This window comes from Sinohyriopsis cumingii, chromosome 13 (genome assembly GCF_028554795.1).
Source record: "Sinohyriopsis cumingii isolate HCF-2022 chromosome 13, ASM2855479v2, whole genome shotgun sequence".
In the NCBI taxonomy this organism is placed as follows: domain Eukaryota; kingdom Metazoa; phylum Mollusca; class Bivalvia; order Unionida; family Unionidae; genus Sinohyriopsis; species Sinohyriopsis cumingii.
The window spans coordinates 33,260,304-33,287,789 of NC_142973.1; the positions used below are offsets into that span (position 1 = coordinate 33,260,304).

Consider the following 27,486-nt stretch of genomic DNA (forward strand, 5'->3'; position numbering starts at 1 on the left):
ATATAATATAATATAATATAATATAATATAATTTAATTTAATTTAATCTTACGTAGCTAACGTAACACCGATAAATATTGTACTAACACTGAGAGGTAGGCAGACGATGTGAAGATATACTCCAACGGTAGTAAATATATAAACCGAAACATACACGGGTATATATAAATACGTGTGTGTATCAAAACATTATAAATAACTGTTTCTGCGTCTAGATGAATGTATGCATATGTGTCACTCACCTTTGCATGCTATTGCGACTTTGAATGACCTTCAAATTGACATGACATATTGCTTTGAGTCATGAGTGTAATTAATTAGGTTACCATCATGTTGACAAACAGGACTATATATACAACCATGGGCGCATGCTGTTGAACGATAACGAATCCCCACTAACTGGCGTATTCTGTCAAGTACAGGCAAGTAAACTTTATTTGTGTTTTCTTTGTGCTATTAATACTGTAAGGATTAGCATTCAGAGAATTATTCATCGTACACACTGTATAAACTACATAAAATACATATTTTAGAAGTTTGTTTAGTTAGACAGCATTTCTCATACTTTTCGTGGAATAAATACTTCTATTTTATTCGTGTATTTCATATTTCGTCATAATATTTTTAAAGTATGCACTGCGATGTATTCAGTTACAAAAGTAAAGATATTTTTAAAATACTTTTCTTTCTCATTAAAAGAAAAAAAAATCCGGAGCGAATACTTTAAGCCTGATAAATGACTCTTGTGGTGCTATCAACAAGAGAGCTGCACGAGCTGTACATTTATTTCTTAGCAACTTGCAACGTTTCTTCAATCATTGTCAACTAATTAACGGTTTCAGATTAATGTCAATTGATGGTATTCCGATTTATGTTAAATTATGCCATTCCGATTTATGTCAAATGTTGCCATACACACTTAATGTCAAATGTTGCCATTCCCACTTATGTCAAATGTTGCCATTCCCACTTATGTCAAATGTTGCCATTCACACTTATGTCAAATGTTGCCATTCACACTTATGTCAAATGCTGCCATTCACACTTATGTCAAATGTTGCCATTCCCGTGGTTCATTCCGCTACAGATACTTCATACCCCAAGCCAACACTTTGTCCTACACCAGCACTCTCTCGGTCTTCCTGGAATCGTTGTAGATATATTTATATAAGATTTTCAAATTACGTGGTACATTTTGTAGAATATACATTTGTATATTTGCCAAAATGAAATACCTCATATTGCAAGCAGGGTTGATGATAGTTACTTAAATCTTCGTTGAAAGTTAATCTGCATCTTTTCTAAAACACACACACACACACACACACACACACACACACACACACACATATATATATATATATATATATACTTTTTAATTTTTGAAATCAACAAATTAAATACCACTTTCCCTTATATGTTATTCTTCTGCACAGCTTAGTTTGACCAAACGTTTATCCCATCCAGACTTGTACCTCTATATACCGGCATCCTTGCTTTGTGATAATCTTATGAAATATTGATATCACCTTTCTGCAAATTTTGAATTTACTATGATGTAGCTTTATGCCATAAGTTAGGATATGGAAAATTATAATAAGTGTGCGCTTGATAATTTGTTTCCATAGTCTGGCAAGTCTTGCAACTTTATAAATTGTGTCAGTTACTCACGTCACACCGGTTCAATAGACAAGTTGATATAAGAGAACTGGAATTCGAATTTATATCCATGTGAGGAAAACATACCGAGTTTTAATTACACTGTTTTAGTTGTGTCAGTACACCAGCTACTCGTTGAGATGCATTCTATTTTAAATATCATGTAATTCTCGTGCGAGGATAATTTATACACTATCTGTTTGAATAGAGGAGAACATTTAATGTAGTTTTTAAACATCCATCAATCTCGTGATCGTTGGCACTTGTTTTGCTTTGAAGCATATTTATGGAAAATTCGAATTGTTTACGCCAATGTTTTTTTTTTTTCAATTCGTATGTTAGTACAATTTAATAAAGTAGTAACTAAAGACCTTGCAGGGTTTCTTTTTTGCTAGCTTTTTTGCGCACATCAAGGAGACCTTTTGCTTCAAACACAATCTGTGCTATGTCATTATCCTGTAAGAAGGACCTTAGGCGCCATAACCGAACGTTATACATACATTTATTTTTGTTTTATGATAGTTGTTATAAATTTGTTTTGTAACGTTCTAGAATATAAGGTAAGGCCCTTAACAATACAACTAGAACGAGACATAGGCAGACAGACATAATGACGAACGCATACATTTCGTAACAATCACTTGTACAAGCACATAAACACAGGCCACGATTTAATATGAATAGTAGAATTATATATATATATATATATATATATATATATATATATATATATATATATATATATATATAGGCTTAGTTTCAAGTGCGTTATGCATGAGAGGGGAGGGTGAACAGACACCAGAAAGGATTGCGATGAAAATGTGTACCATATTAAATTCATTTAGAAAACTGACCATTTTAATACCTTTTATCGTTTTTTTTTCATACGTCAGTAATAATTAATGTATGAAAATTCATCATTGATCTAGAATCAACTGCACACGGTCGTGAGGATGTTTATATATGAGTATTATTGTGCCATGAGAGTTGATCACAATAGTACTGGTATATCAAATCGCTTTATACCAACATTTTAAAACCCATGTTATATATATATATATATATATATATATATATATATATATATATATATATATATATATATATATATATATATACACACACGCATGTATGTGTGTTATGTATATTACTCACCTATGGCATGCTACGTTGACTTTACTATGACCTTCAAACTGAGATGATATATTACATTTAGCCATCGGTATAATTAATGAGGTCATCAGGTCAACAAAACGAACAATATATACATGCATTACTGCATCCTGTTTGGCGAGAAAGAATTCGCACGAATAGGTGTATTATGTTTTAGGAAAAGGCAATAACAAATTCGTCATATTTTTTCTTGCATTAACGCCTTGCTGATTAAGACCTCGAGATTTGATAAATTGTTCACTTTGTAGTACATGTGGGACATATTTCTTGGGAATGTTTACTTAGATAAGATCGTGCAAATTTGGATAGTGTCCAATTTCATGCATTTCTTTCATATTTCCTAGGTAATTGTACTCCTCAATTTAAAGAATTAAATTATATCATGTACAATTATAAATACCGGATCAAAACACACACACACAAAACAAATTATAAAAACAACCGTTTTTCAATAATGCTAGTTACAACAATTATTGACCACTACAGCAGGCTCGACAATAAAACTTTTTTTTCTGTTGTTCTTGTTGTTGGGTTTAACGCCATTTTTCAGCAAACGGTAGGCTATGCATGGCGGCCAGTATTAATGGTGGAGGAAGAACTAGAGAAAACCCCACGAAGAACCACCGACCCACGAGAAGCTGCTGGCAAGCTTTCTCACATATCCACATTAGCCGAATCCTAGACTCGAACCAACGCAGACAGAGGTGAGATGGCAGTGATCCGTAACGGAGAGCGCCTTATACCACTCGGCCACTCGGGGCCCTTATTTCTGTGCCCAGTGCAAAGTTAGCATAAGTTGGTGCTGAAACAAATGCGGCAGTGCTCCATCAGTGGGCAAATTATATTTCATTCCATCTTATTTAAGTTCCCTTTTGTCGTTTCTAAATTAGACTTTGCCAGCTTAACGTACACATATTGGATCGTGAAGTGGACATGTGAGGAAGGCACATTATTACCAACGGATGTCCTTGCAGATGGAATTTCGCTGCTGTGTCCCAAAGGAAAATCATCATAGTCCTTCTTCCTGCCCATTTGCTATCCGCATTGCCTTCATTAATATCGTCTACAACTTGCCTGCCTGAGGCCCTAGGTGACCGAATTGCCCAAAGCGCTAGCCTTTTCCCATTACTGCTATCTCACCTCTATCTGCGTAGTTTCGAGTCTTGGGCTTGTCCATTGTGAGTATATGAAAAAGCTGCCAGTAAATTCCAGTAGGTCGGTGGTTCTTACCAGGGTATTCCCGAGTTCTTCTTCCACCAGCCACGTATAGCCTATCTTGTGCTGAGAAATGGCGTTAAACCACAAAGCAACAACAAGTTCTCTTCCTACTGTAAAATATTATTTATCAGCCTTTTAAATACCACTTTGATTATGTCGGTAATGATTGAAGGGTTTATCCAAGTTTAGGGCGTTGGGTGGCCGAGTGGTCTAAAGAGGTATATTGTCTAAAGTGGTATATTGCCTATCATACAATGAAAAATGGCGTTAAACCTTAAACAAAAAGCAATGGAGTGCAAAATGCTGTTGTATGCAACGATTCTTCCCATTTACCTTTGTTATTCCAACGATACCACCACCACCAACATCACAGTCTAATTTCTCTTACGAAGCTAATATTTATATACAATTTAATTGGTTTCTTTCACATTTTGTCATAAATGTATTCGAACTGTACACCACATTTTGATTAGCGAAAGCTATAAGGGAGTCTTAAATGGTATTATTTGTGAACCCTTTCAAACAGAATACAATATCCAGACAGTACATTAAGCCTGATAAGTTTGTCTTTTGTGTTATTAACAACTCAAGAGGACAATGTTAGATTTATGTAAACTTTTTCGTCCAATAGTTTGATTCTGCTAATGGTGCTCAATGTACTGAGTCCATGTTATAACTCTTAGTCTTAAAATATGCAACAGAAAGAATGCCGAACCAACAATTTAGGTAAAATCAGCAGGCAATTTATTTCCCTTGATAACAAAGTGAAAATTTAAAAGGCCAATTATTGCGAATTAAATTCCAAATAATATTAAATGTCCTATCACAAGTCCGAAAACATAGAGTGATCCGAATGAAATCCAAAGTCAATGAACACTTTAAATAAATAATTCCTCTCGAATTATATTTGAACACGCCTGCAAACTCTGATCAGGGACGGGATTCACACAAACTGATATAAAAACAGGAATGAATTATTTGTTTCTTAAGTATATATATATATATATATATATATATATATATATATATATATATATATATATATATATATATATATATATATATATATATATATATATATATATATATGTATATATATATATATGGTATGTAAAAACTCCATCCACAATCCAGACACAGTCAGAGGTAAAGCACACAATATAAATGAAATATACAGACCAATGTGCTGTTTTAAACGGACGTTTTTCATGAATCGTCGCAGAGTGACCATTTCTTGTGTGAACGATCTTCAACGTGCACTGTTAATTTAGCTTCCTCCTACTTTTCAACCATATTGTTATCAATGTTGGTCATACTCTTTTTTATTAATCATTAAACGTATTCTGCAAATATTCGTTTCTGAACCGTTGTGTAACATCTTTTTTATATTTGAAATAAAAAAATTGAACTCTTTTTATGACCTTGTATATTATTGTTCAAAACAACTAGTTTGTACCATGTTTTAACCCACCCACACTTTAAGACAAATAGGCCATCATCTCTAGATAATGGCATTGTTGCTTTTATTATAAAATCGGGAAATAATTGAGCACAATAAATATTTCCTTGTCTGATTGCATCTTTCAAGCATAGCGCAAACCTTTACTATATAAAGATGCCACACACCACTTCATGCATGCTATGGAATGTAAGACTGGACCGTCGCGCTCTTCCGTAGGTCGTCTGAGGCGACCTAATGGAGACAACCATTTTGTTCTGGATTCATTCCAACATACTATTCCAGTGAAGATCTTGGATTGTTTTTAACAAAAAGACTGGTTAAGAATTTGCTTTAAGGATTTCATCTCCCTCCCAAATTGTGCTTATGTGCCGATGAAATCTATACATGCATCATAAAGGTAAACATAGATGTTTTATTGGCGTGTGTATATATATATATATATATATATATATATATATATATATATATATATATATATATATATATATATATATATATCGTTTATAAACACATGTATAGGAAGGACATCCTTTACGTTTCCCTTAATGACTACATGTGCATTGGATGACACCTCGTTAAAGATTATGTACAGAAAAAAGCCCCCCCCCCCCCCGAAAAAAGTTATTACTGGTTTTCTTTCAACTGAGAGACATTCGGAACTGCCATTGTTAATACGAGTTAAAACGATGGGGCCGTTAAGTTTGAAGCGTTTGCGTTTGTCATGAGATGTAAGCAACACATTTTTCTTCTTTATCTTGTACTTTGATCTTATCGGATTTGAAATGTGTTGTTTAGAATGCCGCTACTACATCATGCACTAATCCTGACAACATAAAACTTACCTGCCGAAGTCACGACGTCTGCAAACAAGCAAGTGTTTTTTTACATTGCATGTGTGAAAGTGATTTAGATATGACACTTGTTTATCCCGAGTCATTTACGAGGGTTTTAAAAAAAATTGTGATATTTTATGACTTAGCCCTTCGGCTACAAACCCGCCTTGATATATATATATATATATATATATATATATATATATATATATATATGCACGAACAAGTTGTTTTTACGTCCGTAATCCTGTTTCTCTGGCTTTTTCCTGTAGTACAGCACCCATTACATAATACTTGTTGACTTATTTTGATAGTTTTGTACAAATTTTAAAGTCGGGTTTCTCGTGGAATTTCTCTGAATGGAGACGAAATAGTATGAACTCCCCCTCCCCAAACACCCCCCCCCCCCGAAAAAAAAAATCAAACATCGGAAGTGTTAGTTACGTGTATATGACACGACACCGGGTCATTAAAAGGAACGTATTATTAGGCCGATAAATTTGACTCTCAAATCTGTATTATACTGAGAGACTGTTTATGGGACCCGCCAAAGGTCCATGATCGTCAACACATATTTGGGGACCTGATTTACTGGACAAGTATGGCATAAGAAGAAAACGTACACATAAACTGAACTTTCACAGCGCCTTTGACCATGGAAGAAAAAAGCCCACAAAGTCTCAACGTCGTGACGGCCCTCGACAGGAAGGGTTGTTTACACATAGATTATATCCTGATGTAGCTCTAGGCCTTTTTCATCTTTAAGACGCAAGGAAACTCAACAAATATGTATAGGTAATCATTTTCAATGTGTCACTTGTGCACTAAGAAGACTTGTTTATAATTATGTAGACACATTTCAGCGAAGAAGTTTCTGTATGAGTCAGCTGCAGAAATATGCCAGCATAGAAGGCAGAAGTGGGATAAACACAGTGGTATAATTCTGTGTGTGTGTGTGTGTGTGTGTGTGAGATTTGTATTTTGAATGTAGCTTTAACAGTTTTTCAGTCATATCGCTATGTCTGCAGTGTGGCAGTTTATAGTGATGTCTAACATCATATCCCACCCAGTCATATTATCCTGACACCAGACCAACCAGTCTTAAAACTAACCTGTTAATGCTAGCGCCAACCGAGGCAGCTGCTAGTACCATTTGTAGAAGTCTTGTATATGACTTGGCCAGTGTTCGCACCTGCGACATCTGGCATCTGCGGCGGACTCTAATCACTTAGAGCACCGGAGCAGTGTCAAATTCTGTTATCGAGTCGATACAAACATATGGACATATCACATGTTATGTAAAGGGGCTACTTTCTGGTCTTGATACGGCTTGTGTATGATTATGTCAACATACGAGAAGGAAGAAGTAGCTTTTTACAAATGGATATGTGGCAGATTGCTGACAGGATTCTGCTACTGTATATTACGTAGTTTTCATTCTCTTGTTCATGCATGAATATACACAATTTTTTTACTAGAAACTTCAAAACACGGAAAATGTTAGAAAATCATTTATGAAAACCTCTTTTGGGTGCTTCGATTATATATATATATATATATATATATATATATATATATATATATATATATATATATATATATAGCATCTGTTTGTGTCCAAGAGATTTGCTTAATCACTATTGTAATAAAAATGAAACCTTGTGTGATTGGATCTTGCGGAAACGCTCAATATTTTCGTCTCCGCGTTGTTTATTTATAGGGCATATGAATAATCAGTGAATCGGACAGTCGATTCGGGCGCCAAACGTATATCAGTGGATAAATAACAATGGATTCAAAATGTCGTTCCTACATGGAACCGATCAAAATATCAAATTTCAGCAAATAAAGTACCCAGTATATGAACGGATATGACCAACGTTTGGAACTATACGATAGGATTCATGTATGGTATTACAAACAAGCAAGCATGACACATGGTTCTATCGATACCATATGATCTAAATATGAAATCGATAGACAAGTATGATTGATATATGGTTTATCTAAAAGTATGAGGGTGCATAATTGATTTTTATTCATGTATACACTGAAATAAATTCACACAAGTAGTGACATAGGGAGATATTGAAATATCTTAGTCGGAAAAATTGATATCGCCACAAAAGCGATTCACTTTTGGAAACACGTTTTCCCCCATTTAGGGAACTCTCTCTCTCTCTCTCTCTCTCTCTCTCTCTCCAAATCAGGATGTAATTCTTAGACGTGCCAACTGTAGACCATCAAGAGCCCACTTAAGCGATCAATGAGGTGCCATAAAATGCATTACGGCTAAGTCTAAACAGCAAAAATAATAGAAACCTGTTAGTGACAGAACTTTCATGAACTGTTGATATGTGTCACACATACAGTATTATATATCTGTGATCGATGAAAAAGGTATGTATTTTTAAGGACAAAACACTCTCGATTAAATAGTGATAAACATTTTGAAGTATTAAGTTGAACTTGCATCACGATCGTATTTAAAAACGACGGGTACTTCGGGCGTTGATTAATGTCGAGTGTAATTGGAAATTAGTTGACGATGTCTAATGTGATACAGCATCCGTTAAACTTGCTAAGGCCACACAAATTCATGTCCGATTTTAAAAATTAACAAAGGAAAGATATATTGCCCTGGCAAAATAACATACAAAATTAAACTAACATTCTCGTATATAGCTTACAAGTTTAATATTAGACGCAAGAGAGGTTCTCTTTTGACAAAAAGCTGACTATTTTTCAACACCTTTTATTCCAGTAGAGTGCCACGATGTTACTGTTAATTATTTCTTCACTGGCGTTATGCACATTTTCAACGGCGAGCAACCAGTAAGTATAAATGTTCATATTACTTTGAAAACTAAGTACCTATTATTCTTACCAATTAATCTTATTGTTTTTAGTCTTCCTCGTCCATATGCTGATCTTTGTCATTACTGTTGTCTTCATGATAATAAATGAATATTACTACTATTAATACCTACAATTATTATTATTATTATTATTATTACGAACCGATAAAGTCTGGTCGCGCACACTAAATTTCGCTGCTTTAATCATAACTTGACTGGATATTTGGGGAGAGAGAGAGAGAGAGAGAGAGAGAGAGGGAGATAGCGAGAGCATAATGTACATGTTAATGAAGCTTGCCTGCATACATTAGGAAGTTCTTGTATTTACTGTACAAATCATCAAAACATAGATGCATGTTTCAAGATTTGTTCCAGACATGTGGCATAAAAACTTTGAGACTGAAAACTGAACAATTACTTCGTCTAACATTTTCAGCCTCAAAATAATTAGAGAAATTAAAAATACAAGTGACTCTCATCACAGTGCAAATATTCGCGTTAGATAGTACACGTGTATTCATTAATCTAATTTGTCATGGTCAAGATGTCACAGAGAGAACAAGATCTTGAGATCTTGATCTTAGAAGTGTGTGTGTGTGTGTGTTGTGTGTGTTGTGTGTGTGTGCGCGTGTGTGTGTGCGTCTGTGTGTGTGTGTAGAGGTAGAGGGGGAGCGTTGTGAGTTACAAGCAACTGGCAGTATCATTGCTAGGCAATTATATCCTTCGCCAGGAATTTGACCAAACATCTACATGTATCCGAAATCAAATCGTTGGGCTGACTGATTCACCATGAATTTGACCATACATGTATGTGAAAAGATACCATTACGTCGATAATTAGAAATCTTAAGGCTGCTGGTAGGAGGCTTAAAAACCAAATCATGGAAGTTTCACAAAAGTGTTACAGAGAGAGATATGATAGCCTTTTCATATATAAACCAGGTGTATATTTTCTCAAGCGTGGGTTTAAAAGACCAGTCATTGTCTTTATATAGGCAACTTCAACTTTTGCATGTTTGCAGAAGACCACCTCTTTAGGATTCGTTTCTCAACTGATTTATAAGGGAGTCACGTGACATTAAATCGTATAAAGTGAAACAAGAGACATGAAATCCAGATGTTGTTGTTGTTGTTGTGGGGTTTAACGCCATTTTTCAGCACACGATAGGCTATACATGGCGGCCAGTATTAATGGTGGAGGAAGAACCCGGAAAACCTCAGAAAGAACCATCGACCCACGAGAAGCTACTGGCAAGCTTTCTCACATGCCCACATTGTAATAGAAACAATACATTTTACACGCACGATATACTGCTGAATAATTATTTGTAGGTAGTTAACTTATTTCATAAAAAGCAAATATATTTTGGAAAACATCTTCATAAGACGATTGTCCCCGATGATCTTTACTACCCGTGGCTTTTACGCAAGACATATTCTTGGTAATTTGTGGAAATTATTATTATCATTAATTATTAATAGTCTGAGAAATAATGGTATTGTCCTCAATGAGTCTTTCTTGAGAAAGAAATAGGTAGAATGTAGAACATATATAAAACCAATAGATTTCACAAATATCATTTGAAAAGCACTTTTTGCTTTTGCATTTCTGATTGCATTAGAAATTGATGCATTTACTTTGTTGGCTTAACAGCGAACAAACAAGAATCATATCTGACGTGGCAAAAGTATAGAAAAATCTGGGTCTAACTAATTCGTTCTGTGATTAAGTTCGTTTCTTTTGAGAGATCGTGGTTGGCTGTGAAAAGTTATAACCCTTATATTGGCCACTAGGTGCCGCGCTTTTAAGGCTAGTCGGTGATCATATTGTTCGATTTTATGAAATTTCTGGAAACTGGAAAACTTATGCATGAAATGTGGGACTACTATCATTTCGAATTTATACTGATCTGCATGGCTATTGTAAATGCTATATTGGAGACAAACGTTTTTAAACATTGATTTTGTTCTCGGTTTCTGACCATTGTTTGAAGTTACGACCAGCATTTAATGTTAATCGGAGCAGGAATTGGGTTCTTCTGGATTGGAAGTGGGGGGGGGGGGAAACAAAATTTCGGCCACCAAATAGTTTGGAAAATAAAGAATAAAAACATTTTATCTGATCTGCAGATGTGAAAACTAGTATTTCCCTGACATTAATTGAAAACTATATCTTCAGATAGAAGGAAAAAAGACAAACATCTGGATGGAAAGAAAATGCCAGGTTTATCCTCTGAAAATGAAGTGGAATTTTCCTAAAGATATATCGCGGAATGAAATACCACCTAATGTAAATAGCCAGTGGCAGTGGCAGCGCGATTGGTCAAGGCGCCAAGAGGCAATGTTCTTTATCGACGCCTATACTTTGCTTTTTTTAACACCAGTTGTCAACCCATCCCATAAGTCTTTTCGAAAAATTGCCCCGTTAGAGTAAGGTGAAGGTGAAATACTGTAAAAATTTGAGTTGCAGAAAAGAAAACTCGCGACGGTGTCACAATCACCTGGTTCATAACCAACCCCTTTCACAACCGCCATTGTAAGCATTCTACCTAAATGGTTTAATTGCAACAAGGTACTCGTACGCATTGTTGATGAGTGCTAGCTTCTTAGGTTTGTGCAATGCAGCATGACGTTTATAGTTCTACATTTCAGTACTAAACTTTTTTCCAAATTCGAAGAGTAGCTATTGGCATAGAAGCATATAATGAATGGTGCCAGAGCATAATGCAAAATGACATCTGGGTGTACTCGGATCGCATATGTATATACATTAAGCACACATCATTGTGTTATACACTTGATCGCTTTACGAAAAAGTATGTTTAGAAAATTGATTAATTTCCATTACCAATTTTCCAGCACCTATATGGTTGTTCATCCCAGTTATGTCAGGCCTAATTCCGATTTCCTAGTTCATGTGGAACTTTTTAAGAAGGTTGTCCACTCAGAGAAAATAACTGCAGAGTTCGTGACAAATGAAGCAAACAATGTCAGGAGATCTGCACTCATAATTTCCGTCTCCCTGAAACCTGGTGAGCAGTTTACGTTACGTAGAATACGATTATTTGCCATAAATAATTCATGTAATTTCATATAATTAGCTTGTCTACCATATTTTAAGGCATGTATGACACATACATATAAACGAGAATGCTTTGAGAACTGACATCGTAATAAAGGTCGAATCATATGTAATTTTGTATGTATGTATGTATGTGTAATACACATTTTGAAATCGTCCATATTTAATTCAACAACATACATGTCCTGATTGAGGCAATGCATGATCTCATTTGCCTAATATTTATACAAGCAACCGACTATTTTTATTAAAATGACAAACGTTTACTTTATTTAATGCAATTAAAAAAATGAAATAGATTTGCTAAAATGAGAAATTACGATACATCATCTACCTTATAATAATTTCATTTCTTTCTCATGTTTCTCAGGAATGCAAGCAACGGACATCATCCTATCGGTATGTTTGTGCTTTGATTTAGCTAGCAGTAACGAAAACAAAAAAGAAATGCAATAACATCCTTTAATCTTCTAGCGATACTTTAATAATGATCTAATTCATTTGTTTGTGTACAATATTCGGTGTTTAAGAGAAAACGTGAAAATTATGCGTGCAGTCGAACAGACTATAATATAAAGGGTCTTTGTGCTGTAAGAATTATAGAGATAATCGATTTATGAATTGTTATTGTTGTAATACAGATCACGTTTGGCCCAGTGCTTTGCATAGTTCCGTGAAATAGCCTAGGATATAGGACTGGATAATTCTTGCTTAGGGATTTTACTAATTGGAGTGTAATGAATAAAACGTATACCATTTCAGAGCTTTTCAACATTAGCACATGATCCAGTGTAATGACTGAAAGTTGTTAAGGATTTCAAATGTATTAATGTTTTCGTTTTCATGGAAGTTATTATACACGCGTCGTTGTAAAGAAAGCACGATTTTGTGTAACATGATTATTACATGTGTTAATGTATTTTCATTAATTTCTATTTATTTTCGACAGATTCCAGCTAATTTTGAATCTAAATCCTACCAACTAGAAGTGAATGGAACAGGGGACGTATCTTTTAATACGTCCAACTACGTCTATTTCCTTGACAAATCGATGTCTATCTTCATACAGACAGACAAAGCGCAGTACAAACCAGGACAACTAGGTAAATGGCGCATGCTTTTGTAACAAAGTTATAGTTCAAACCTTCTATTTGCACCAAAAGTTGGTAATGAAGAATGTGTACTTCCAGATGTCCATCCGTGATACTTAAGTGTAAGACTTGGAACTCTTTATCCTCTGAAATAATTTTTATGCTGGATAGACTAGATGTAGATTAGGAGGACAGGACGACACTATTATGTAGGAGACGGATGAAAATCCGTTGCGTCTTACAAAATGAATTTGGAACAACGTAAATACTTCGTATTACACTACAAGTGATAAAAATATTCTCTCTCTCTCTCTCTCTCTCTCTCTCTCTCTCTCTCTCTCTCTATATATATATATATATATATATATATATATATATATATATATATATATATACAGTATAATGTTTTAGGTAATGTTTACATGACACGCCTTAAACAGACGATACTGTATAACTCCATGTTATCTATATGATCATTAATGAATGGATTAATGAATTATTCATACGTCATTGTCACAATTATTCATTGGACTGGCCTTTTATTTGCAATGTAAACCTATTTGTCTTGTACATCTCTACTACTATAAATAATTATCCACAAATTGAAGAAGTACGGTTACATTTGCAATATCTTTGAGGAACACCAACTGCGTTTTGGTAAAGAAATTTCCACATACAATCTAATAATTTCTTGTTCTGTTTTCCATCTATTGTGAGAATTGAATTCTCCTTAACTGGGAATCTTACCTGTTCTTTTATGTCTTTGATGTTTTATATTCATAATAGCATGTTCCTTTCTTTCCTTTTATGACCAGTTCAATACAGAGTTTTTACGGTTGACCCTGGACTGAAGCCGAAGTCAGTAATTCTGAATGTCGAAATATTTGTAAGTGATATAATTTTGTATTCAAAAAGTTCTTAGCCATGTAGACCAGGTCCTCCTCCTTTCCCCCATGTAAATATTTGCAAGCGGAGTGGCAGACTGTGATCGAGTCCATCCCTCACGTTGTTCTGTTCACACATAATATAGCTGATTGCTTTAATGAATGATACTGTTTAACGCAACTGTATCTGAAGAGAGCAACGACGGTGCCAATAATTTGTACAAGTTCAAATCACGTTTTGCTTTATTGTACCTATCCAAAAAAAAGATTTTTTTTGTGTTGGGTTTATTTCTAATAGACTCTACGAACGATCTCTGTGAACGCATAGTCAAAAACCTTAGAAAGTTACACCTCTTTCGAGGCAAAATCCTGTTAATCAAGTACACCTTTGTAGATGGTTTTAAATGAACAGTGCTGAGAATGGTATTTGTTGCCTTATAATTTATGTACTGTTAACTTCCTGAAAGAATTTAGAATGCTCTCTACTTCAAGAAGGTCATATTCTGTAAAAAGTTTGGAAATAATTAAGGCATGAGAAGACTATGCAAACTCCTTCCCTACCCAATTTTATTCGATGTGAGGATCTTGCTTCGAACATAGTTCGTTGAATTAGTACTCTAATATTAAAGATGCTGCAATGAACTAGCGAGGTGGAGAAAATACACTTGCTGACTGTATCCGTCGCCACTCTGAACATCCGAGATCTAATCTAAACGCGTGAGTTTTCTTATCCATGTGTTCTCGTACTTGACAGCATTCAGCAAAAAAGTTCAAAGTAAAAAGGGAAAAGAAATAAATCAATAAATAAATGCAAAAAAGCGGCTAGAGTTTGAAATCGAATCTATACAATTCGTTTTGCAGAAAAAGCTATTTTGGAAATGAATACATTGTTATCCTCTTTCGTATGCATTGTTTTCTTCCTTTAAAACAGTCAAATGAATTGTATCCTTCAACAAAACTATTGTTGGGTAATGTTTTTTTCTTGCTATTGATACCTTTTATCTGCATTCCATGTAATGAAAGGATTCTAAAGGGAACAAGCTCAGTGAGACCAATGGGGTACAGGACATTTTTGGCACAGCCGGATCATTTCAGCTCTCAGATATGCCCGTCCAGGGAAGCTGGCGTATAACTGCAAAAGTAAAGGTCGGTATTTCCTCATTTCTGCCTATTTCCCCCCTCATAGTTCTTTTCAACTCTCTATCTTTAAAATGAAATACTATCAGCGTCCTCATCAACATCATCGTCTTGTTTGTTTGATAGTAATTAATGTTGTGAAAATAAGTTTTTCGGCTGATATGTTTGATAGTCAATTATTAGGAATATTTCTCCGATTCTAAGAAAGGTGACCAGAGCTGATGTTGAGTCAGCGTGTCATAATGAATAGGTTTCGTTATCAGATATTGGAAGTGTCAGGATATCAGTTTAAATTAAAACAATATAGCTGATAGTTTTGTAGATAATTATTATACTCAATATTTGTTTATTAATCGATTCCATCCTAATGACTCGACCATAAAAGAGGAAAAGCCATATGGAACAGTTATTAACTTCTGTTTCTTAATCGTCTTCATATTGTTTGGGGATAAAGTCGTCATGGAAACCTGTACATTAAACCATCATTTTATCACCAGCATATTTAACAATGAATTTGATATTTTATGTGTTTATTATAATACTTGATGACATTTCCGATCATGTTGATCATGAATATAATTTTAAAGATCATTGGAGATAATACTTTTGTCATTTTGAAAATGTTATAGCAATGATATCTCATGAGATCATGGATAGAATAAAGAGTTCAGAAAATGCTAGAACAATATTTGACCAATTTACGAAGGCACATATCATATTCGCTTGGTTCTTCTAAAGTCTACTCATTCACTAAAGCAATGCAACATACACCAATTACTGTCGATTCTTTATTGCTAAAAGCTATGCAACGCACATCAACTACTGCATTTCTTCATTTCTTTTTAAAGGTTAATTATAATTCGAGGATAATTTCTGTAGGGAGGATGCAAACTGTATTCGACCTTTTTAAGTTACGAACATATTGCAAATTTGTCAGTAACTAAGATGCTATTAAATGACGAAAATTAAATTCAATGTAAAATTTGAGGCGGCGTCTTTTGCAGGGAACGGAGATACAAGAATCCCATTATTTCCAAGTTGAAGAGTATGGTAAGTCAACATGGAAGTGAATGTTGTTTTATAACCCATATTTATTTCTGTAGTATGTCTGCTAATGCTTTTGTTTTTAATTAATGGAAAATTGAAAGTAATTTATAATGCTGAACATTGGAATGACAAAAATGAAACTGCATGGAAAGAAAACTGTAAATAACTGGTCATAAATACTATGAAAGGTCAAATAGCTTTACTTCTCTGTAATAACAAGAATCACATATAATCCATTATCAAAATCACATGCAAGCATTTTTCTACACTCTCGCATCAATATTCTTTTATCTTATTTATTTTTGTAGCTTAATGGGGCTGCATGAATTCTCTTTTCCAAAGTTAAACATCGGTCAAATTTGAATATTACAATCATTATAATTTTGCTTTGTGCACTAATCTTCTCCAACACCCAAACTCCTATTTCTAAAGGCACCACCCCACCCCCGAGAAACAAATCAAAATAAAATAGTGGACTTGTTATATTTGGATTTAAATGTTGCCTTTTTCCACATACTGTATTCATGTCTTTATGATGCGCGAACAACTGTTTCTTGAATAACATTTAGTCTATGAAACACTTTTTGATAAGCTATCTACATTTTTGAACTTTAAACGGTAGCACAATACAGAAAATTATACAAATTTATTGCCACACCTGAATCTTGCTAGTGTCAATTGGCTGACAGTCATGAAACATACGAAAACGTCAGTATTCTCCAACAATGGCATTATAACACTGATAACTGAATGGTTCTTTGAGTGTAATTAAGGACTAGTTGGGACAAAATGTTTACAGTTTAGTAATGTTTTAACCGTAGTTAACCTCAGCTGATTGACACCCATTATAAATGCCAAATGATATTGGGACAAGTTTTTATTTCGTAGAGTTGTATTCCAGACAGTTACCTTTTCTCAGCGTAAACGTTGTATATGATTGAATCACATTTTTCTCGCTACATCTGCATGAGGATGACGATGACGAGGATGAGATGAAAGGGATTATATATCAAGACGGATTACTGGTGAGGAAAATTGAAGCTGTTGACTTTAAATTGGTTTAAAATGTAAGCAAGTGATTGGCTGCAATACAGTTGTATCATAATTTTTGATTACGTTTCATCTTATTGCAAATTCATCTTGCCTGGGTCATCCTTTCATTAAATATGCTTTGTTCTTGCTGGCATTTAATGTTCCTTAGTGTTTAGCTAATAGCCCATTTTGTATTACAGTCCTACCAAAGTTTGAGGTCACGGTTCAGCTTCCTTCCTATGGAACTCCAGATAATCCATCACTTTCCGGCGTGGTCCGAGCCAGGTAAATGACCGGTTTCTTTATTGATTGTTGCTTAAGTATTATAAATTGGTTTATAATGTCTAGCATATGGAATTTGAAAACTAGAAAAAATAGTTTGACAATGTTACACTATATAATATGTTATCCTGTTTACTATTCGACGCCTACGTTGTTAAACGTGGTGTTGGAGATGGTTTTTAAAATCTTCAAGCAAAATCCATGATGGATGATTAGATATCGTTTAGTGAAAATGATGACTAGAATAAACATTAAAGAACATTGACGGATTAAGGCCATGACAGATTTTAATTAAGTTTTTGTTTGCATGTATAACAAAATTCCTTTAGGTTCAATGTAAGTTCTTCTAAAGATGTAAATGCATCAAATTTTTAGATATACTTTTGGGAAACCTGTCCAAGGTGTTTGTGTACTACGAGTCGAGCGCCAATACTCTAGAGGCTTCTACGATCCAGTTGCTGTCCATACACAATTCACTGTAAGTATACTCACAGTAGCTAATGGTACAAACTTTCGTTTCTTTTTTATGCTTTAGAAATCGTCAGTATTTAAATCCAAAAGTAAATCAATTTCACGCATTGACCAAAATCTACAAGAGAGTGATATAACAAATTATGATTCATGTAATGAGAGAGAGAGAGAACAATGTCCAGATATGTCAAGATGAAATGCCCATGATTCCTGTAATGAGAGAGAACAATTTTGAGATTAAGTCTAATGAGGAACATGACGTGATTATTTGACGGATCTGAACATTCTTGAAGCAGAAAATTAGCAAAACATATTTAAAGTACCCTATCAGGAAAGAAAGGTAGACAAAAATGAAAAATTTGAATTTGAGTACATTTTGTCAAATCAGCGACAATTTATTGAACATTTTAAATAATGCTTTATACTGAGGTTACCCGAACTGAGTTTAACTTTATATTGAAAATATCCTGGTATAATAATCCATATCATTAAAAACCTTTAAATGCATACAAAACATAACCACTGATCAATGGTAAAAAATTTCGTTTGATCTTTTTCTAACAAACAATGTGCATATGTAAGGAAGATATTGATGTCTTGCTTTTCATTTTTATTTGAAAAAGATAAACGGTGAAGGATCCTTCACAATACCGATGAGTGTCTTGAAAAGGTTGTCACGTGACATTGAGAGTGAGTCATTCCGCGTGATAGCTAACGTAACAGAGACGTTGACGGGCATAACGGAAAGCGACGATGAAACCATCACCTTTTATCCGGAGAAAATCAAAGTGGAATTTGCGCCGTATATGACCGAGAGTTTCAAGCCTGGATTCCCTTACCGCGTTGCTGTTAGTATCATACTTGTGAGCTTGGGTGTGGGATTGGGCCTTGGATGTGGGAAAATCCATTAAAATACCACAAGATATTTTACCTCCGTCAAATACACCTAATAGAAAATGTAATCCATATCCATTACAATCAACATATTATGTTTCTCGTTGTCGTACTTTGAATAACAGTGGTATACTAATCCATATCATTAAAAACCATATAAAGCCTTATTTTTCTTAAATATTGTCTCAGGTATGGTCTATATCGTCTTATTCTCCAATCAGTCCCGATGTTCCGAGCTTACCTTTTTAGAGAGAATTGAGTGCATCCTTTTAACTTTTAAAATATTGTTTTAACGTCAGCATGCAAAACAAAGGCTTCGAAAACAATTCGTACTGAGACAAGCAGTTTACAGAGTGACTTTCTCTGCATATAAAACGTTTCTGGATATATGAGTATATAACCGTATAACTATACAGTCTTTCGCTATTACTGATAATGCTATTTTGTGCCTAAAAGATTACTATCGATAACAATAATTATGCATATTGATCTATTTTCTATTTCTGTATTGTCATAGGTAAAGGTTACCGAGCAGGATGGACGCCCTCTTGTAAATTCAACGGAACGTTTGAAAATCAACATTACATATTTCACAAAGAAGGCAAATGTGGGTGCCAGTGCCGTTAACAACACAGATCCCGAGTTCATCGGTCCATTCCCTCTTGGAAAAGTCCTTTTCGTTCCAAACCTGGAGTATACACCATCTCCAGATGGATTTGTAACCTTTGACCTGGATATTCCAGATTATGTTTTCACTGCGAGCATCTTGGTATGTAATACGGGTCATTTCTGTATGATTGTTAGGATAGTACTTTGTACAGTGTACGATGACGTTCAACTAAATTATCAATTCATCACGACTGTTTAGAAATGTATAGAATGTTTACGTAATTGCTATCATAGCAATAAATATGCCTGCTTCACATAATTACAGTAAAACAGCATGTTGGCTTGCAGAAGCGTATGATACTAATAACTGGAACCAAAGTGATCTCTTAACAAGGAATGTTGAAGTTGAAAGAATGCTGAAAATTTTTAAAAGGTATTTTTCTTCCCGAAAGGAAAAGATGATATGAACCGTAATAACACTAAGAATAATATAAGAATCGTTTATATATATATATATATATATATATATATATATATATATATATATATATATATATATATATATATATATATATATATAGATATATATGGATATATCAAAGTCATTGTAAGTACAATGCGTTAAAATAAAAGAAAGCTGCAGTTAATTCAATTTTTTGAAAATAAACCTGTCATGAACTTCTAGGACTTGCACAATATCATTGTAAAAGTTTTAGTACTCCTTGTTTATTGCTAGAAGTCTCGTCGAAGGACGTTTCTAGATACTCCATTTTGAAAACTTCTACGATTTCTTATAGGCCGAGTTTGCTGGAAGAAAAGTTTACAAAGACATCATCAGCTTTCAGTCTCCATCAAGTACGTTCTTGAAAGTGGAACTTTTGACCAAATCACCAGAGGTATACATTTCGTTTCCTATAAAATGTAATAGAAAAAAGTATAAATAAGGAGAGAAATAAAAGAATACATTTCAAATTATTTCTGTACTGGTCCAGAGAATAAAGACAATAATAACAACAATAGTAGTGATAATAATGATGATACTAATGTTGAAAGGGAAAACACGTCAACACAAGCCGACATACATTTTATTTAAACGTCCTAGGCATTTGAAACAAAACATAGGGGGATAGTCAGGGCCGGCGCTACCATATAGGCAAACTAGGCAGCCGCCTAGGGCGCTGATTTCAGGGGGTGCATTTCTCCAAATCAACAACAGCTTTGAAAAATAAATAAATAAATTTCAGTTTTATTGAGGGTCGTTTTTATCCTGGTTTATTTCATACAGGGACCAATAATCCGGTCATCACCAATGTCTATCTTTATGTTTGTTTATTCTTGTCTTAATTTTGCAAATAAAATAGTATCAAGTAGTGCTTTTTGGGGGGTGTCCGGACATTTGAGCACAGAGAGGGTAATTTTTTTTCTCAAAATTACCCTTGGTCTGTGCTCAAATGTTGAATTTTTTTTTTATTGTTTATACATTTTGAAATTGTAATTTTCCGGGGGGGGGGGATGCGCCAGAATCTAACCTTGCCTAGGGCGCCAGATAGTCTGGCGACGGCCTTGGGGATAGTCATGACTGATAATATATTGAAATCCAGCTGCGTTAAGATAAATGAGAGCGCTTATAAGTTAGAGAGAGACATAATCGTTTCCATGAAAATTCTGTTTTAATGCGTTGTGGTCTCTCGAGACAACGAGAATGCCAACATTATTCTATCTGCAGTCCTTAACGGCACAAGTTTTAAAATTTAAACCAAATTTAGACCAGATGTACTTCGTTGGATAGTTTAAGGTTGTATAAACGGGTAGTCTTAATGCTGTAAAACAATAACAATCAACGACGAGCTACGAATAAAACTATCCAAGAGAGTTTAGCGCAAAACTTCAGTTAGACCACCATGCATATCTTTAATCTCAGATGAATTTTTCTTTTTATAATTTTCAGATCGGGAAAAATGCAGTATTCAGTGTCACCGGAAGTAAAAGCCCAGGGGAAGTAACATACCATGTAGGTGTTTTTCTTCATCTCAGTTTTGCACAGCCACAATCATGTTGCGTATTGTTTATTCTGTATTCAGTTTTGTCTTTAGTCGCTTGTACATCTCCAAAAACCAAACACATACTGTAGTAACCTGTATAATTTGTAAGTAACTGTTGCGTATTTTTCTCCTTGCTCTCGCTATAAATGTTTTTGCTGCTACATAATTTCAGACTGTACAGCTCCAAAAATCAAACACATACTGTAGTAACTTGTATAAGTTGTTCACTTGTAAGTAACTGTTGTGTATTTTACTCCTTCCAGTCGCTATCATTTCCGGCTGTACGTTAACAATATAGTTACAGGCACATACAAGATAGGTTTTCATGAATTAAATCATTTAAACGAATATGATGATGATAATGTTGAAAGGGACAACACGAGAGTACAAGTCGACCTACATTTTATTTAAACTTCGTTAGAGTTTGAGTAAAATATAGGGTGGATAGGCACGACATATAATTTATCGAAATCCAGTTGCAGACTTTATTTATTTATAACGAATGAAGTCCTGAATTTTGAATACACTTTTGTTGCCTGTCATTAATTTGATTATCATCTATTTCAAGAAGGTGATACAATCAGATGAACGATATAATGTGATTTTGTCGTCACAATAGAATATTTTTAAGGAATAAGAGGCAATTGGAATACGCATGTCGGGTAGATGAATCTGACTAACGTACATTCATCATCTTTCTGAAAATATGGTTTTACAGCACTTTCAACACTTATTACTAAATATAACCTATTGAAATTAATTTTCTCTATGTTTATTTCAATTAGTTTATTTTGTATAAACGTGTATATATGCTTACACTAATAAGTATCCTATTTTGCAAAGACAGCCACATTGTCGATATACTTTGCCTGCATTAGTTTAGTGATATCTTGGATTCTTTGTAACTGTACACGGTTTATGTAAGTACGTCTTTTTTGACATGCTATATAAAAGTCGAGTAGCTTTCGACAATGTTTAAAACTGTTATTGACAGGAGCAATTGTAGAATTCAAATGTCTTTATTTAGATTCTCTCGAAGTCACTTGTGTCGTTGACGGGTAAAGTGACAGTGAATCAGGACAATGTGCCACAGTCCTTTAATGTCCTTATAACTTCCAATATGGCACCAGCAGCTCGTATTCTAGTGTACTATGTGAAATCGGATGGAGAAATAGTGGCTGATGGACTGTCCTTCACGGTGCAAGAAATTTTTCAAAACAAGGTGAGTTTTCGAATATGAACATTAAAGTATAATACAAATATTTCCTTTTTTACTTTCGAATTGGAATTTGTGTGTATTAGTGTTTTGAAATATTACATATTTATTTTGATGCACGTTTACCTTGTTTTGAATAGGTGGACATCAAGTTTAGCAAGATAAGGTCGCAGCCCGGTGAAAATGTCGACGTTCAGCTAAAAGCAGACCCTTATTCCATCATTTGTGTGCTAGCTGTAGACAAAAGTGTGCTGCTGCTGGGAACTGGAAATGATATAACGGAGAACAGAGTAAGTAGATTTGGAAAACGTTCATATTATAAAAGATTGTAATTATTGACTGAATTTAGTTAAAGCAAGTCATTACATAATTATGCAAGATTAACTAAGTTTAAAATTCATCTTACAATAATGATCGTCTCAGTGTCAACAAAAACTTTAACTCGTTCAACGACTTTCATGCAGTACTTCAATTGATACGTAACTTTCAGATTATTTATTATATAACTGAACATGACCAATAATGCCCTCAACGTCATTGAAAACCTCCCTCTCATGGCCGAACTGGACGAGAAACCTACTGTAGACGAACTAAAGAAGGCCTTAAAGAAACTGTCTCTAGGTAAAGCCACAGGGAAAGATAGCATCACAGCAGAATTCATCAAGTGCGGATGTAGCGTGCTGCTCACACACCTGCAGACCTACTATGCCAGTGCTGGGACGAAGGTGCAGTGCCTCATGACATGAAAGACGCTAACATCATAACCATGTACAAGAACAAGGGCGACAGAAGCTACTGCAACAAGTACAGGGGCATATCACTTCTCAGCATCGTGGGTAAAGTTTTCGCACGCGTCATCCTGAACAGACTGCAGACGCTTGCCGACAGAGTTTACGCACAGTCGCAGTGCGGGTTCCACGAGATAGGTCCACAATTGACATGATCTTCTCTGTCAGGCAACTGCAGGAAAAATGCAGAGAACAACACAGACCCCTCTTCTTGGCCTTTATAGACCTCACCAAGGAATTCAATCTGGTCAGCAGAGACGGACTCTTCACAATCCTGGCGAAAATTGGTTGCCCTCCACAGCTGCTAAGCATGATCCAGTTCTTCCACGATGACATGAAAGGCACAGTGCAGTACGATGGCTCAACATCCGACCCCTTTGATATCCGCAGTGGAGTTAAACAGGGCTGTGTCCTTGCCACCACACTCTTCGGCATCTTCTTCGCAGTCCTGCCCTGTTCACTGGTCTGAAAGCCTGAGAGAACAAGCTACGGTTGATAGCTGACGAAAGACGATCGCAGAGGAAGAAGAAGCAGTCCAACCAACACCAGACGCAACCTTCAAGTGCAGCAAGTGCAGCAGGGGCTGCCACTCCCGCATTGGACTACATAGCCACAGCAGACGCTGCACAACCACCAACCGGGACATCTCTCATGGGTGCAGTTCCATCGTCTGTCGAGACTAACGGATGCCAACAACAACAACAACTGAACTGAGATTATATTCAGTAGTCTGCAGTCTTATATGGTGAAATGATTGAAGTTTAATTCAGATTTCGTGGATAGAATGCTGTGTCGTATCTAACGTAATAAGTAATATTATATTAAAGACGACAACATATAAATTGGCTGAGTGAAACGTCATGCCATTTGGGTCATGTGATCAATATATCTCTTTATAACCTAGTTATCCCGTTCTTTGTACTATGCTTAGAAATGTAAGTTCCTGATTAATTATGATTGTATGTATTGTGTGTTTATTGCACTTGACTGCAAAAACAACTGAAAACTTGTAAAGTCTAAGGAAAAATATTTTCTTTTATGGCTCTAGCTCGTAAATATGAAATCTGGCATGCGTTGTTGCAGTGCATCAACATATAATCCGATTACTGAATTTTATATGATGTTGTAAAGCAGGCTTTTGCAGAAGACTTTTATTTATTTTTTGATTATTGTTCAGGTTCGGGATGATTTAGGCAATTACGGCCGCGATGGGATCCCCATTGCAAGAGGATGGGGTATTCTCCCGCCTTGGCCAATCCCTGCTGATGATGCTTCTGACGTATTCAGTGTAGGTATTAATTTTTTGCATCAGTCCTGATGACTCATTCTTCCCTTATTTTCTTCTCAATATTTACTTTCAAATGATAAATATGCTTGATATTTCATGCCAAAATTTGATACACATATATAAAATGATAGGAAGTTCAAGACTGACCATTCACAAAGAGATAATACTTTTGTATTCCTTAACTGTTTAGGACAGCACATGTATATCACAAACCCATTTAATTTGCTTTTACCTGTGCCATTTTTCAAATGTACTTTCTGTTCCAAACGTAAATAAATCATGCTGTATTTAAAGTCTTCACATAATGAATTATCCCATGCAAGTCATATATATATATATATATATATATATATATATATATATATATATAGATATAGATATATATATTCTTGAGTAAAACATAATAGCATTTTATAGTTTGAAGACTGTGTTTAATAAATTTTATTTTCAGCAAGCGGGATTGATCGTATCGACGGATGGAAACTTGCACAAGTTTGATATATGGTCATGTGAGTGGAAATGTAGTTTTGTTTTCAAGCGTGCTTAAGTGAATAAAGAAATGAAAGCGACATCAAGAGATACATTCCCATATAACTAAGAATATTGGATTTTATAGTGTCACGTTAGAGATGATATTGATTATAGTTACATTGCTTTAGCTAGAAGGTGACCAGAACACCATTTCAATGTCTCCATAGGGTCAATAAAAGTATTACTTTTTCCCCCCCCCCTCTCTCTCTCTCAACCACCAACTATACGAAAGAATGTTCGCAACTATATTAAAGTATTAAGCAAGGCAAGGCAGGATTAAGAGAAATAGTTGGTGTTTTTAACTATGTCGGAATAGAAATATTTATTTGTTAGAAGATGAATTCCATTTTGTGTTTGTCCATATTACGACCAATAAGAAAGAAATACTTCAATGAAGTTTATTATCTCTTTCCGTCTGTAGAACAAGTTGGATCCATGATGAGTCTTAATTATATTTTAATTATAAGAAATGTTTCTTACTAAATCAGTTCGTCTTTTCGTCTCAGACAATCGTTGATAACTCAAACAAATGGTGAGGAATATACTTAGAGGAAGTAACTTCTTTATAATATAATGCACCGATTATTGGAAATTATGTATGTATACTCATGATGGACACAGCTTTAACTTCTTTTAAACCATATTATTATTATTATTATTATTATTATTATTATTATTATTATTATAGCAAAGGTGTTATTCACCTTGTGAAAGATGCTTTTATGATATAGAGTTAACTACTTTTTAAGGGCCAGTGTTAGATCAAACATGATGGTCGTGGTGTCGAGATTGCCTGTATACAGATGCTTTGAATGTAATATAAAAAATCTTTCAAATGCAAACTGGTTGCCATTCTTCATGCTTTGTCTGGTTACTGGTTTAGATAAGTTCCGCTGTATCAAGAAATGTTGTGAGTATTAAAATCAGAGTTGTCCTAAATCAGATTCAGTACTGTGAACATTTCACGACGTATTTGTCTGTTCATGAAACTGCAAATAGTAACCTGTTGAAACTACATTTTGTTGTATATGTTCAGAATTTCGCTTTTTATTGTTTCCTAGTAAATGACAGATTGATGACCCGTGCCTTCGGCGGAATAGTCCAGTCACGAATGGTCTCATCCGACGTGAATGAAAAATTTGAAGGCACGGCCCCAAGAGTGAGAAAATTCTTCCCGGAAACCATGATCTTCACTAATATCACTGCTGAGTATGTTCTCAGATATCAGTTTCACTGTCATACAATAATTAACGGTTCAGCAATTTACATTTTGGAAAGGTTTCACACATAATTTCGATTGTCACTCATTATTGAAAATGGAACTTAAACATTTAATTAGAAAAAATGTTTTAAATATACTGTAAACCAGTAATTAATTAGGTGATGTAGATTGTTTTTGTATCGTCTTTGTTCTGAAAAATTATTTATTGTATATCCAATTTATCAGATTAATGAATAGCCCTTCATGGATTTCGTTTACATTGCGAGAAATTTCATAAAACAGTTACATTATATGAATGTAATAAGAATGATTGAAAGTTTGTTTCACTTTTGACTTAGAAAAAATAAAATAGCAGATTATTATTACCAGGGATCAAAGAAGAAACTAGTTATATGTTATTTGAACACGTATGATATACCAAAGTACATGAAAATTGGCATAAACGCAAAGCCCCAACCAGTGTATGAAAAACGTATTGACGGATGAATTACGGTAGTACCATTTGTTCTAGCACTGAAGTTGTATGTCATAAAAGTAATTTCTTTATGTGTATTCACAACCTTGATGCGAAATATCATGATCGTTCTCAATTTAACGCGTTTATATATATATATATATATATATATATATATATATATATATATATATATATATATATATATATATA

At 34.5% G+C, this 27,486-nt stretch overlaps 1 protein-coding gene across 2 annotated transcripts in view; it reads left to right on the forward strand.

Annotated features, from left to right (window-relative positions):
- Nucleotides 1-265: 265 nt before the first annotated feature.
- LOC149785169 (CD109 antigen-like) overlaps nt 266-27,486 on the forward strand; it is a 44,253-nt gene continuing 17,032 nt past the window's right edge. Inside the window, exons 1-19 of one of the 2 annotated variants that reach the window (XM_089978961.1) lie at nt 266-422; nt 9,110-9,180; nt 12,063-12,235; nt 12,656-12,684; nt 13,235-13,388; nt 14,192-14,262; nt 15,284-15,406; nt 16,402-16,447; nt 17,677-17,761; nt 18,134-18,236; nt 18,853-19,077; nt 19,641-19,892; nt 20,530-20,628; nt 21,681-21,743; nt 22,802-22,996; nt 23,131-23,280; nt 24,956-25,066; nt 25,518-25,575; nt 26,659-26,806. In XM_089978961.1, the coding sequence (XP_089835087.1) occupies nt 9,122-9,180; nt 12,063-12,235; nt 12,656-12,684; nt 13,235-13,388; nt 14,192-14,262; nt 15,284-15,406; nt 16,402-16,447; nt 17,677-17,761; nt 18,134-18,236; nt 18,853-19,077; nt 19,641-19,892; nt 20,530-20,628; nt 21,681-21,743; nt 22,802-22,996; nt 23,131-23,280; nt 24,956-25,066; nt 25,518-25,575; nt 26,659-26,806 (2,144 nt within the window). In that variant the 5' untranslated portion in view covers nt 266-422; nt 9,110-9,121. The remainder of the gene's footprint in view (nt 423-9,109; nt 9,181-12,062; nt 12,236-12,655; nt 12,685-13,234; nt 13,389-14,191; nt 14,263-15,283; nt 15,407-16,401; nt 16,448-17,676; nt 17,762-18,133; nt 18,237-18,852; nt 19,078-19,640; nt 19,893-20,529; nt 20,629-21,680; nt 21,744-22,801; nt 22,997-23,130; nt 23,281-24,955; nt 25,067-25,517; nt 25,576-26,658; nt 26,807-27,486) is intronic. The other variant, XM_089978960.1, reaches the window with a different exon arrangement.